General features: G+C 35.5%; 2 protein-coding genes across 2 annotated transcripts in view; one reads left to right on the forward strand and one right to left on the reverse strand.

Moving 5' to 3' along the window:
- On the forward strand, nucleotides 1-6,935 carry si:ch73-71c20.5 (DUF4748 domain-containing protein). The gene is made up of 3 exons (XM_056459652.1): nucleotides 1-55; nucleotides 3,604-3,904; nucleotides 6,463-6,935. The coding sequence occupies exons 1-3, from the start codon at nucleotides 13-15 to the stop codon at nucleotides 6,620-6,622; spliced, it is 504 nt and encodes a 167-aa protein (XP_056315627.1). The 5' UTR covers nucleotides 1-12; the 3' UTR covers nucleotides 6,623-6,935.
- tmbim1a (transmembrane BAX inhibitor motif containing 1a) overlaps nucleotides 6,918-12,003 on the reverse strand; it is a 25,584-nt gene continuing 20,498 nt past the window's right edge. The window contains exons 9-12 of the mRNA XM_056459651.1: nucleotides 10,688-10,775; nucleotides 10,455-10,550; nucleotides 9,511-9,564; nucleotides 6,918-9,396 (exon numbers count right to left, since the gene is read on the reverse strand). Of these exons, the coding sequence (XP_056315626.1) occupies nucleotides 9,247-9,396; nucleotides 9,511-9,564; nucleotides 10,455-10,550; nucleotides 10,688-10,775 (388 nt within the window). The 3' untranslated portion in view covers nucleotides 6,918-9,246. The remainder of the gene's footprint in view (nucleotides 9,397-9,510; nucleotides 9,565-10,454; nucleotides 10,551-10,687; nucleotides 10,776-12,003) is intronic.

A 12,003-nucleotide genomic window follows, 5' to 3' on the forward strand; every position in this document is an offset into this window, starting at 1 on the left:
TACACAACAAAAATGGCGGCGCGCTGTAGGAGCCTGATGAGGTCGACATTGCAAGGTAAACGATCACTTATTCAAATAATTCGCATCGTAATTCATACTGCGTACGTAAGAATGAATTAAGTCGACATTGCTGATTAGATAAACCTAAAACCACTTCTATTTATTTTGAATTGCAACTTACAATTTGCCTCATATTAAAACGATAAAATGTCAACTAATGGAACACAAGGGACTGTTTATGTTATTTTTTTTAATGTTAACTACAGAAACATAAAACACTCGTGTTGACCCATATGACCAGTGACAGGTCTGGTTCATTAAACAGAGTTTAGCTCCAAGCCTAATTAAAACACACCCGAACAGCTTATCAGAGTCTTTAGACTGACTAGAAACTAACTAGAATATTCTACACGAATCATGCTTGTATGTATCCTATTTTAATTTCACTGAATAAGTAATGATTGTCTAATATCTACTGTAGTTTATATGCTATAAAGTCTTGTCAGCCATATTTAAGACGTATTCATTCATTTTCTTTTCGGCTTAGTTCCTTTATTAATTTGGGGTCGCCACAGCGGAATGAACCACCAACTTATCCAGCATATGTTTTACACAGCGGAGCCCTTCCAGCTGCAACCCATCACTGTAAAACACCCACACAAACTCATTCACACACATACACTAAGAACAATCCAGCTAACCTAATTCATCTATACCACATGTTTTCGGACTTGTGGGGGAGCACCCAGAGGAAACCCATGCAAACTCCACACAGAAATGCCAACTGACCCAGCCGGGTTAAGACGTATTAAAAGACTTAATTTAAAAATCACAGTGCAATGCAATTAATTGCATTAAATAAAAACCAATTAATTGTCATCAAAATCTTTCTACTGTCACTATCTTTTAAAACCACTTTAACCAAATAATCAGCAGGTTTTTAAAAATGTAAAGTATAATACAATTTAGTATGATAATTCTGTTGTGTTTTAATAAGTACTGGTTAGATTAAGTTTGTTGTTTAATTCTAAAAAATCTATTACACTAAATTATAAGGGGACGTAATTTCACGTATATTTTGTCTTCATTACGTTATTAAACAATAGACACTCCAACGTAAAGCTTTCTATGTTTTTAAAACCACTATTTAATCACCAAATGGGACATTTTTTCTTTAGCCTTAATATGAACATACATATTATTCTATAACTCTATAACTAGTTTATAACTACAGTACTGAGTTTAATAATTATTGTAGATTACAACACTGATGATGAACTTGTCTACACACATGATTACCTAACCCTAAATGTCAATACCAACCTAAGCGTATACTTCCTTTTACATATAGTGGTACTTTGTTCCTTTGTTATTTTGTGCAGTCTTAAAGGAACACTTCACTTTTTTTGTCCTGAAATAGGCTCATTTTGCAAGTCCCATGGAGTTATACAGTTGAGAGTAAAGTTCCTAGCCATATTGACCTAGAAAATAGCAACATTTTTCATCGGTCTTAGTTCATGGTGCAACTACAGGAGAGTCAAGCTTTAGATAAGAAAATACTTAAAGGGCCACGAAAACCCTCTGTCTCAGCAGGGTGCTTTTACACCTCTAGTTTGAAAAAAGTCAGGAAAGTGGGCGAGTCCAGCTCTGTTTAGGTGGGAGTGTCAGATGGTGAAGGGTTTGCATGAAAAGGGGACTTTCATTAAGTGAACTACAACTGATTTTCACAGAGGCAACACAGAAGCAGGGGAGATAGACAGTGACTACATTTGCATCATGGACGTCAGTAATGGAATTATTTGCCTTAATCTGAATAAAACGATAATATGATTAAGGTGTTTACATGAGTTGTTTTTTGAATGTTCCTTTCATGATCCCATTTTACTTGTTACAGCAAATAATTCGACCTCGCACTATCCACATTTCCTCTGGAGTTTCATGTTATTTTGGTGTTTCATTCTTAATTTGTTGACTTTAACTGCAGTTTGGCACTTTCACTTTCATTCAGGAACATTTCATGCATGTCCCCCGTGACAAACGAAACATTGGATACGAGGAACTGCTTGAAGTGTGTAGTTTTAATGGAATTAGATACCGCTCACTGTACGGAAGAAAAAAAACCTCTGCATTTCATGGTAGAAACACAGCTGTGTGTATGGACTATCCTGTCACAAAATGCGGCAAAAATCCTACACGACGGTAATAGGTTGATTAAGGTGTTTACATTCGGAGAGCAGCATTTACAGCAGGTTTTTTCATTCCATAATATTGTAGTGATATTAACGTGCTGTAAACTTAGTAACTAAATCATTTTGACTGAGGTATGTCTTTAAAAACCGAAGGAGTACTGCTGACAATACTAACTAACTTTGCCATATGAATAAACATAAATAAAGAACACTGATCACACACTTGCCAAATCCGTAGATACAGGACAATCAACAGGAACTGGAATCGCGTTTAAAAGGAGACGAGTGGCAAATGCGGATTTCACCATTTCCAGATGCGAAAAGCTCTCGGTTAAAAATGTTCCTTACTAACTAGTATTTCTGTCGCGTGTTAGCAGACCACTGTAATCCACACGTGAGTCCAGTTGCGCTCTCATAGTGGGGAAATGGAAACAAAACCTTTGTTGCAGCACATTTATAAACACAACACCATGTCTCCAAACAGTTCTTCTTCTTCTTCGACATGTTTTAATTATGGTTGGCAACACAAGGTGGCATCTCTTTTTGTCTGAACATACCAACAGGTAAAAACAGTCTTCGAAGCTATCACGCATACTAATGAAGTTCACAATAGAGCACACTGATTGGTTCGAACCAAGTCTTTCTCATGAATTAATGCTTAAAACGCTCAAACACATCACGGTGTACTCTCTGGTACAGACATCCAGTCTACACGCTGGAATTTACACAAGGATCTAATTGGCGTGACGCAGCGTCAAATTTCTTTGCAAACAGGAAGAACGAATGTGCTCGAAATAACGCAAAAACAAAAAATTTTCACTTTTTTTGTGAAAAAAATGTGTCCTAATAGTGTTTTTAGCTGTGTAGGGCACGTATATGACTGTCAAAATCTCAAAAAATGTGTTTTGGTGTTTTGTGACCCTTTAAAACTCTTAAAATTTGAGCGAGATGCTAATGGTCTAATCCAATTCAATGATTTATGCTAAGCTAAAAATATTTGAATTACAAAAAGGTAAAACTCTACGGTTTAACTCAAGGATACTTGTAAAATGAGTCAACTGCCAATAAAGTGGAGTGTTTCTTTAAAACTAAAGGTTCTTTATTTGAATTGATGTTTCAGTGAAGAACCTTTAACTTTCTATTCCACCAAAAGTGATTATATAAAGTCTGAAAAGCAATCTTAAGATTTTTTACAAACACGCTTATTAAATTATGTAATTTTGGAACTTTTGATTGAAGGGTGCTTTTGGGAAGCTTCCTTCTATGCCATTTGATTAAAATTTATTGGAAAGTTTATTGGAATCAGGGACTAAGCTGAAGGAAAGCGTTATTTGCATTTATAATACCGGAAGAGCAATTTTGAAAAAACACAAATGGAATAGAACTCTGAATAGAAATTTGTTTTGTTTTCCAGGGTTGTATGGGCTATCAAACAGGACGTTGTGGCGAGGATCTCACTCGGAGCAGAGAGTTTCCCTCAGACTGCAGGAAAATGTTTTACACAGCAGAGCTTTACACTGTGGACATCATACTTTACAAACAATCACAAAGACGGAGCCTCCAAGAGTTATGAACACACAGAAAGCAGCTGAACCTGAAAATAAAATCAACCAACAAAAGAGAGAAGAAGAAGAGGAGGAAGAAGAAGATAACAGTCCCGAGTACATGCCCAAAGGAAAGGCCAAAAATCCCATGATGAAGATTGGATATGCATGGTTAGTACAGCTCATATCTGCGTTCTGCTTCAGACCACAAAAGAAGGGAAACAACTACTGAAAATCTAGAAAAGCAGTCAGATTTACAGATTAACTTTTCTATTAGGGGTCAGTATTTGCTCCTGAAATTAGATATTATGATTAAATGCGTGTGTTATCTATTGTTAAATACTAGCATTAACTAAAAAACAACATAATTACTAAAATTACAATAATGTAAACTTAATAACAAACATTTTTAAAAGAAAGTCATTATAGTGTAGGGCTGCATTATTAGGACAAAACATTATTATTCCTGATGAAATTAATGATGATTGTTAATGTTGATAATAATGATACATGTAAAATATTTTTATATGTGGAAGATATTTATTTGTGTGTGTGGTAATTAGTTTAGAGCATGATGCATCAGGAGCAACACAAGGCCCTGTTAAATTGCACAACTCAAGAAAGATTCAGTTGTTTCTTCGGAAATTTTGAATTTACTGTTTCTCATTATTTGCATATTATATAACTTGGGAGAGGTTATAGGAGGAAAACATTCCAATGTAGTTGCATTACATTGATTAAAGTCATTCTGCAGTATTTTTTTTTAATTCACATTTAAAAATAAGTGTGAAAAATTTGAGCATAAATCTGTAATAGAAACCAGACTTGTGAGCACTCACACTCAACAAATCTCCAGCATTTTCAGCTAAATGCCTCTGATTGGCTACTGCAGAAGTTCATGCATTTTTACTCCACATTAATCGAGAATTGTTTCATGTTTTCCACAAGCCCTTAAAGCAGGGGTCAGGAACCTTTTTTTCAGCAAAGAGCTATTTCCTATTTTTTTTATTTATTAAATACGTTTCTTAAAGAGCCATATGGGGTGTGTGTATTTAACAGAACCTTTATTTATTTATAAATGAAACCATTATTTATGTCCATGCACAACTCAAAAATAAACAAATATGACTCATCAAAATGTATAAAGAAAGGACAATTTAGTTTTTTTTGCCATTGCTTAAAATGTTTGAATTTACGTGTGTGAGGTTACTATAAAAATGTAAATTACCTTAAAAAAAAAACTTGCCCTTTATTGTTGTCACGATTCAAGTTAAACCACCGCACCACATATGCGCATTGGTTGAAACCTTTTATTGTAAACAAATTTCTTTATTTTGCTGTGAAAAATACAATATAAAGGGAATTGTAATTATATTTTCAATAGGAAACTGATTTCTGGTAACAGTTCTATTTTTAAAAAATCTGAAATATTATTGAAGAAAAACAGCTGGAGAGCCACTTATTTTTGCTCAAAGAGCCACATGTGGCTCCCGAGCCATAGGTTCCCTACCCCTGCCTTAAAGGCATAGTTCATCCAAAAATTTCAATTTGGTCATAATTTAGGCCCTAATCACACTGAACTATTTTTTTTCTGCAGTGAGGCACCTTTTTAAAATAGTTTTCTATTGGCAGTGAATGTTTTGCGTGCTGTCAAGGACCCCCGTGTCCCTCGCATTCTAACCACCTGTTGCGCCTCGTGTTTTTAATGGAGCGCTCTGTGCCAGCAGTTAAAACAAGTCAACTCTGTGTGGAAAAATCGCCCAAGGACATGCGCTCCAGCACCAGGTCCATTGGCACAGTGGTTACCTAGCAACATAAAAATCACAGCACAGTGCTCTTTTCTGTTCCGTTGAACACAAAAGATATTTTGAAAAATGTTGGAACCCTGTAAAAAGTGACATTGTGGCTCAGTGGTTAGCACTGTCACCTCACAGCAAGAAGGTCACTGGGTCAGTTGCGTTTCTGTGTGGAGTTTGCATGTTCTCCTCGTGTTCACGTGGGTTTCCTCCGGGTGCTCTGGTTTACCCCACAGTCCAAGGACATGCACTATAGGTGAATTGAATAAACTAAATTGGCCGTAGTGTATGTGTGAATGAGTGTGTATGGATGTTTCCCAGAACTGGGTTGCAGCTGGAAGGGCATCCGCTGTGTAAAACATATGCTGGATAAGTTGGTGGTGACCCCTGATGAATAAAGAGAAGGAAGCCAAAGGAAAATGAATAAATGGAAACCTGTAACAATTAACTTTGATAGTATTTTTTCCTACTATGGATGTTACTGCTTACCAATTTCCAACATTCTTCAAAATATCTTCTTTTGTGTTCAACAGAACGAAAACAAAAAAAAACTCCTAGTCAATGTTTACTTACCCTTAAGTTGTTTAAATTAATGCTGAACACAAGTTACATTAAATATTGAACATTAAAGTTTAGTGTTCCCTTCCATAGTAGCAAATAAATAAAAACACTCAGTCAGGGAGGACCAACAACAAACTGGTTCCCTATGTTCTTCAAAATATTTGGATTCAGTAGATGGTGAACTGTCCTTTTAACGGGCACAGAACCATACATGGTCACTTCACTGACATTGATTATAATAGTTTATTTATATTTTAAGTCACAAAAGTCTTGTAATAACCTCCAGTAAAGCTCCAGGGTTTGTCCGAAGGGGTACCCGATAAAGGGATGGTATCTGACTTTGGTAGCAACTGACAGATGTTTTTCTCTTAGGATGATTGGCCTGCCTTCTGGGATCATCGGCTTTATTCTGGCAAAGAGACAAGTGGACAAGAACCGACTGAAACAGCTGAAAATCCGACAGAGGATGAAGAGAGCCAACGAGGGAGATTATGAAACAAACCGATATAAAGCAGCCACTGGGATGGAGTAAAGCTTAATTTCTGTGAAAGACAAATGGCTTCATTGGGCACTTACGATTGGGTTGCCATGGAAACAGTGAACTGCGTATATAAAGACATTCTAGAAAGCAAGCATTTATAGCAGTGGACCTGTTGATCTAATGAATGTGGAGCTGAAGACTTTGGTTTTGGTGGCTGTGACAAATAAAGGAAGTGTAAATTAAGCATCAAAATGAATTAGGAATTTCAGTGTTGCCCTGTTAGACATTGTGTAAACATTTTGAAGCAACTGCAATAGGAGAAATACAGAAAAACTGAATTAAAATCTATTAAATAAGTGAACAATACTGAAGTGTTCCTTTTATTGACCATCCTAAAATAATGACAGCATATCAAACTGGAGCATGAGAACATGAACTTTTCGATGTAGTTTTTACAACATGTAATAGTGTATCTTTGGAGCTAAACGAAAGTAGAAAGGCACTGCTGTACATCACATAACCTGTGAATGAAGTATAAAATTCTTCAACTAAAAACTTTTCCCAAATCTGAAGCGAAAAAATATATATATATAACAGACTTTATATTGTATATAAAGATGTCTGTATTTGAATCTCGTAAAATAAAATACAATGCGACTATATATACACAGCAGAAAAGCTAAACCCTTGACCATACACACACAAACATGTAATATCAACAGTAAATACAGCACATCCAAGTCTATACAGTAGAAATCGGAATAATACAGACCCCTTCCACTGTTTCCACCACAGAATAAATAAAAAAAAGGTGATTATGATTTTATGATGCAAAATAAACTCAATTAATTAAAAGAAAGTCTGTTTTTTATTCAGTTGTTTTCTCTTCGTAAAGTTTATCGGCTTTCATGTAATTTTGTCTTTATTTTTCACAATTCAGACTTTGTTTCTCAGAATTTTGGACTTTTTCCTCAGAATTATTTATTCAGATTTCACAGGTTTTCTCCCAAACTCCTTTTACTCAGGATTTTAAGCTACAAACACACAATTTAGAGTTAGTACATTTCCAACACATACACTCGCAATTCTAGAAGAAATGTCCAAACTGTGAGATCCAAGTCAGAATTGGCACAATAACCTTTTTTTATTCCATGGTAGCAGGCTTCTATACAATAGAAACTATGATTAATATAACATAAGGCTTAAAACAGTGTTTCCCAAGTGTGTTCCTGCAGGCACACCAACAGTACATATTTTGGATGTCTCCATTATCTGGTATCATAATAGGTTTATCTCCATTAAGCCTTTTCAGGTTTTGGAGTCTCTTCTAATGTTCCCATGAGTTCAGGTGTGTTTGTTTAGGATGAAGTTGAAAATGTCTACTGTTGGTGTGCCTATAGGAACAGGGTTGGGAAACACTGGCTTCACCAACAGTATATATTTTAATGTCTCCCTTATCTGTCACATTAACTTTAGGTTTTGGAGTCTCTTCTGATGAGGTGATTCAGGTGTGTTTGATTAGGAAGAGGTTAAAAATGTGTACTGTTGATGTGACTTTAGGAACAGTGTTGGGAAACACTGGCTTCACCAACAGTACATATTTGGATGTCTCCCTTATCTGACCAATTCATTTCAGGTTTTGAAGTCTCTTCTTATAATGTGATTCAGGTGTGTTTGATTAAGATGATGTTGAAAATGAGTACTGTTGGTGTGCCTGTTTGGAGATTTGGGAAACACTGGCTACACCAACGGTACATATTTTAATGTCTCCCTTATCTGTCACATTAACTTTAGGTTTTAGAGTCTCTTCTGATGAGGTGATTCAGGTGTGTTTGATTACGAATAGGTTGAAAATGTGTACTGTTGGTGTGCCTTCAGGTACAGTGTTGGGAAACACTGGCTTCACCAACAGTACGTATTTGGATGTCTCCCTTATCTGTCCCATTAACTTCAGGTTTTAGAGTCTCTTCTAATGTTCTAATGTTCTGATGAGGTGATTCAGGTGTGTTTGATTAGAAAAAGGCTGGAAATGTGTACTGTTGGTGTGCCTTCAGGAACAGTGTTGGGAATCAATGGCTTCACCAACAGTATATATTTTGGATGTCTCCCTTATCTGACCTATTAACTTCAGGTTTTGGAGTCTTTTTTAATGTTCTGATGGGTTGATTCTGGTCTATTTGATTAAGAAGAGGTTAAAAATGTGTACTGTTGGTGTGCCTGCGGGAACAGTGTTGGGAATCACTGGCTTTACCAACAGTACATATTTTGGATGTCTCCCTAATCTGACCTATTAACTTCAGGTTTTGGAGTCTCTTCTAATGTTCTGATTGGTTGATTCTGGTCTATTTGATTAAGAAAAGGTTGAAAATGTGTACTGTTAGTGTGCCTTTGGGAACAGTGCTGGGAAACACAGACTTAAAACACATCCATCATTTTTCACCAGATTGTATGCATATGTTTGTTTCATCATGGAAACCTTCAATAATTAACTGTGGAAATTATACTCCGGCTGCTTGATCAGTATAACGTCAGCTATATTTTACAAGTTCAGTAATATTTGAGTATATGTTATAGTTAAGATCAGACTGAGCAGGCACTGCATGGTGCATAAACAATAAAGCCGTTATGACAGTACTGTAAAGGTACATCAATCACCTTCTGATCCATCAATCTATCTATCTCTCGGCGTAACCGATGATTTGCAGGAGGAAGATGAAGATCTGCACAATGTCAACATAAAGGGAGAGAGCAGCGAACACATACTCTTCTGGACTGATGGAGAGCTTCCGGTTCCCGATGAGCAGCTGAGTGTGATAGGCCAGAAACTAAACAATTAAAACACAAATGGAAAAAATAAATAAAAGGGATTTTTGGATGAAATTAGTGAGCAATGTTTTAAATATAGAACTAATGCTGAATTTGATAGTTAACAGACTTACCAAAGTGAATGCAATGGCTCCTATAGCTGCATAAAGCATGTGCAGCCATGGGACCTAAAAAAACAAATGGAGAAAATGACAAACAAATTATCGATTAATGCGCTAGTTGACATAAAAAAGAAGATTCTGATATTAGTTACTCACCCTCCTGTTTTTAAGAATGTAGAAAACCGGTAGCCATTGACTTTCATGGTGTTTTTTTTCCCTCTACTATTGTGGTCGATGACTACCGGTTTCCAACATTCTTCAAAATATCTGCTTTTGTGTTTAGAAGAGGAAAAAAAGAAACTCAAACTGTTTCGACTCTTGGGGTAAATTTTTGGGTGAACTATCCCTTAACAATTTTATGCTACATAAGTTATAAGCTATATAACTGCAGCATAACTGCGTTTATATATAATAACTTTAACTGTTAAAAGCTACTAGTTAAAGTTATTAGTAATTAATAAAGCTATGGCAACTAATAACCGGGCGGCACAGTGGCTCAGTGGTTAGCACTGCTGCCTCACACCAAGACCTGGTTTGAGTCCTGGCCAGGTCAGTTGGCATTTCTTAGTCAAGTTTGCATGTTCTCCCAGTGTTCGCGTGGGTTTCCTCTGGGTGCTCCACAGTCCAAAGATATGCGCTATAGGTTAATTGGGTAAAACAAAATTGGCTGTAGTGTGTGAATGTCAGAGTGTATGGGTGCTTCCCAGAACTGGGTTGCGGCTGGAAGGGCATCTGCTGCGTAAAATATAGGCTGGATAAGTTGGCGATTCATTCCGCTGTGGAGACCTCTGAATAATAAGAGACTAAGCCGAAGAAAAATGAATGAATGAATAACCAATAACTTTTCTGAATTTAATTGTAATGCAATATTGTGCACCTTTTGTAAAGCTTCTTTGAAACAATAATTATTGTGAAAAGCACTATACAATTAAAGTTGAACTGAATATCATGCTTACATATTTGAATGACAGGACAATAGCAGTGATGATGCCGGTCACAAACACTACAATTCCGAGTACACAGAAAAAGCCAGAACATTTGGTAAAGTCCACCTATTACGGAATAGAAAACACGTTTACACACTTATCACATGATGGATGGGAAAAATAATTGCATGATGGGAAATATATAATTCAAATGTAAATATTATATATATATAAAATATATATATATAAAAAGTGTAGCCCACCTTTGTCTGAAAGCAGAACACGGTCACTGCAACACACACGACAACAGTGATGGCCAGTGCCAGGAACACCGCTCTAGTGCTGTAATAACTACAAACACAAATTACATTATTATATTGACCAGTACGTGTTGTTGTTATAGCATTAAAAAAAATTTAAAAGAAGTTTCAACATGCTCACCAAGACTACATTTATTTGATTACAAATACAGTGAAAACTGCAATCTTGTCAAATATTATTATAATTTAAAAGTTGCTGATTTGCATTTAATGCATTATAACATGGTTTCTGCAGGTTTCACAAAGTCCAATTTAAGACTTTAAGACATTTTTAAGGCCATTATGAATGAAATTTCAGACTTATACAGGGCTAAACACTAAGGATTTCAAATTTCTAAACACGGTGTCAGAACAAGCACACCCTAGTTGCATACATGTAAATTTTTTTAACATAACTTTCTTCAAAAAACAACAAAAAAAAAAACTTTTTAAAACTATAATAATCTAAATGTATGCACAACAGTCTGTCCAGGTCAGTGTCCTCACCACGTATGGTAAATACAGGAAGAACTTCTAAACTAATGTTATTGAAAGGCAGATAATCGAACCATATTGATAAATAGAGTTATAAACAGAGTTTCGATATAAGATTTATTGAGATGGATTGCTGGTGATTGGATTGGTGTCTGTCTGTTCGACTGGGTAGCTTTACATGGACATAGGAAAATTAAAATGCGTTAAAATGCTTTAAGACCTACAAGATAATGTTCCAATGAATTGAAGACTTTTTAAAGGCCTAAAATTTAGTTTTAAAAATTTAAGACATTAAGGCTATTTAAGACCCAGTGGAAACCCTGTATAAGATATAATCAATACTTTGATGGTAAAGATGAATTGTCAGTAACCATTATTTCAACTTTTGGTGTAACTTGATCCTTCAGAATTCAAATAATTCTATCAACCAGTGACAGAAATTGGTCTTCAGTAAGGCTCACATATACACAAACCATAAAAAACACACTACATCTTTAAAATGATAAATAATACATATCAGACTTGGAACACAAGATCCTGATAGTACTATTTGTCCTGAGCTGTTCTCAAGAAACTTTGCTTATTTTTTTCTGTTGCAAACATCAATGTATTTATGGGTCAGTGATGAAAAGGGGCTTTCAAGCATCAAAATATTAAAATATAATACAACTTAAAAATGTGTTGTTTTTTTCCATACATTAGATTGTCTTTTTTAAGAGCAAACTGGTATATAATAATGGTATAACTCTCAAATTAATTCAATTGTTTAATCTGTGAAATAGTTT

This window comes from Danio aesculapii, chromosome 6, assembly GCF_903798145.1.
Source record: "Danio aesculapii chromosome 6, fDanAes4.1, whole genome shotgun sequence".
Lineage (NCBI taxonomy): Eukaryota > Metazoa > Chordata > Actinopteri > Cypriniformes > Danionidae > Danio > Danio aesculapii.